This window comes from Monosiga brevicollis, genomic scaffold, assembly GCF_000002865.3.
Source record: "Monosiga brevicollis MX1 MONBRscaffold_37 genomic scaffold, whole genome shotgun sequence".
Lineage (NCBI taxonomy): Eukaryota > Choanoflagellata > Craspedida > Salpingoecidae > Monosiga > Monosiga brevicollis.
In genome coordinates, this window is record NW_001865074.1 from 403928 (window position 1) to 404957 (window position 1030).

Below are 1030 nucleotides of genomic sequence, written 5' to 3' on the forward strand. Positions count from 1 at the left end.
CGAGTGGATGAAGAAGCAGCTGAACGACAAGGCAAAGCACATTGCTGGCAGGCTCAATGACATGCTGACGACCGGTGTCTCGCTTCAGGCCCTCCTCACGGCCATGCAGTACGTGCCTAGCCTCATCAACCACCTCTACACGCTGCCCCCAAGTCTCACGTCGGGCTTGTCCGAGCTCTTGAACCGTGCTTGCAAGGACACCTTTGTCAAAGCCTTTTTTGCCAAGGTAAACCTGTCTGCACCGGCTGGAGCTGAAGGTCATGACGTTACGCTGGAACAGCTCCTTGAGGCTCGCCTCTTCACACGGGCCAACACCGGGGGCTTTGGCCTGCACGACTTGATTGAGCGCGGTCCGGTGGCTTATGTCTGCAACATGGCCAAGCTGGCCACTCACTACCCTCGGGTCTACGATCGACTTTTGGAGGATGAATCGAGGGCTGCTGACTTTGAGGCCCACGTGCAGCGAGCCGGCTTCCAGATGGCCACGGTCAAGGACGCGGGGACTCAGCGACCAGCTGAGATCATTGCCCTCCGCTCCAAGGCGGCACTGGACGACCTGATGGCCAAGTGCGCGCTGGACCTGCAGCAGGCATATCTGGCCTCACGTGAGTGGGGCGTCAGCACTGTCTTGACCATGCGGGGTCGGGACAAGTTGCGTCGCTTGAGCGACACGACCTTTGCCATTGCGGTCGTGTCCATGATGGGTTTTATTAGAGGCACAATCTGAGACGGTATACTTTACCACGTTGTGTGTCCTCTGGTACTTGATGTTGTCCCACCTTGTTGTGTAACATCTTGCTGTACCATCTTGGTGTATCATCTTGTTGTGGCATCTGTTGGTCCCAACAGATTGCTGATATCGCTTCCACCTGTCTTCAGTGTGATAGTCCATTCTCTGTCTCCACTGTGTGTGTGTGTTTCCACCTGCTATAAATGGGAGCGATCTCCCTGGATCGGTACCATTTTCCTTCTTGACCTCGGTCGTTCCACTTCCCTCCTTCTGTCTTGTTCTGTCGCCTTGCTTCAATCC

The 1030-nt window shown here is 55.6% G+C and overlaps 1 protein-coding gene across 1 annotated transcript in view; it reads left to right on the plus strand.

Annotated features, from left to right (window-relative positions):
- MONBRDRAFT_29719 (uncharacterized protein) overlaps window positions 1-727 on the plus strand; it is a gene marked incomplete at both ends in the record, with an annotated part of 21180 nt that extends 20453 nt beyond the window's left edge. Inside the window, one exon of the mRNA XM_001750127.1 lies at window positions 89-727. Coding sequence (XP_001750179.1) covers window positions 89-727 — 639 coding nt within the window. The remainder of the gene's footprint in view (window positions 1-88) is intronic.
- Window positions 728-1030: the final 303 nt, after the last annotated feature.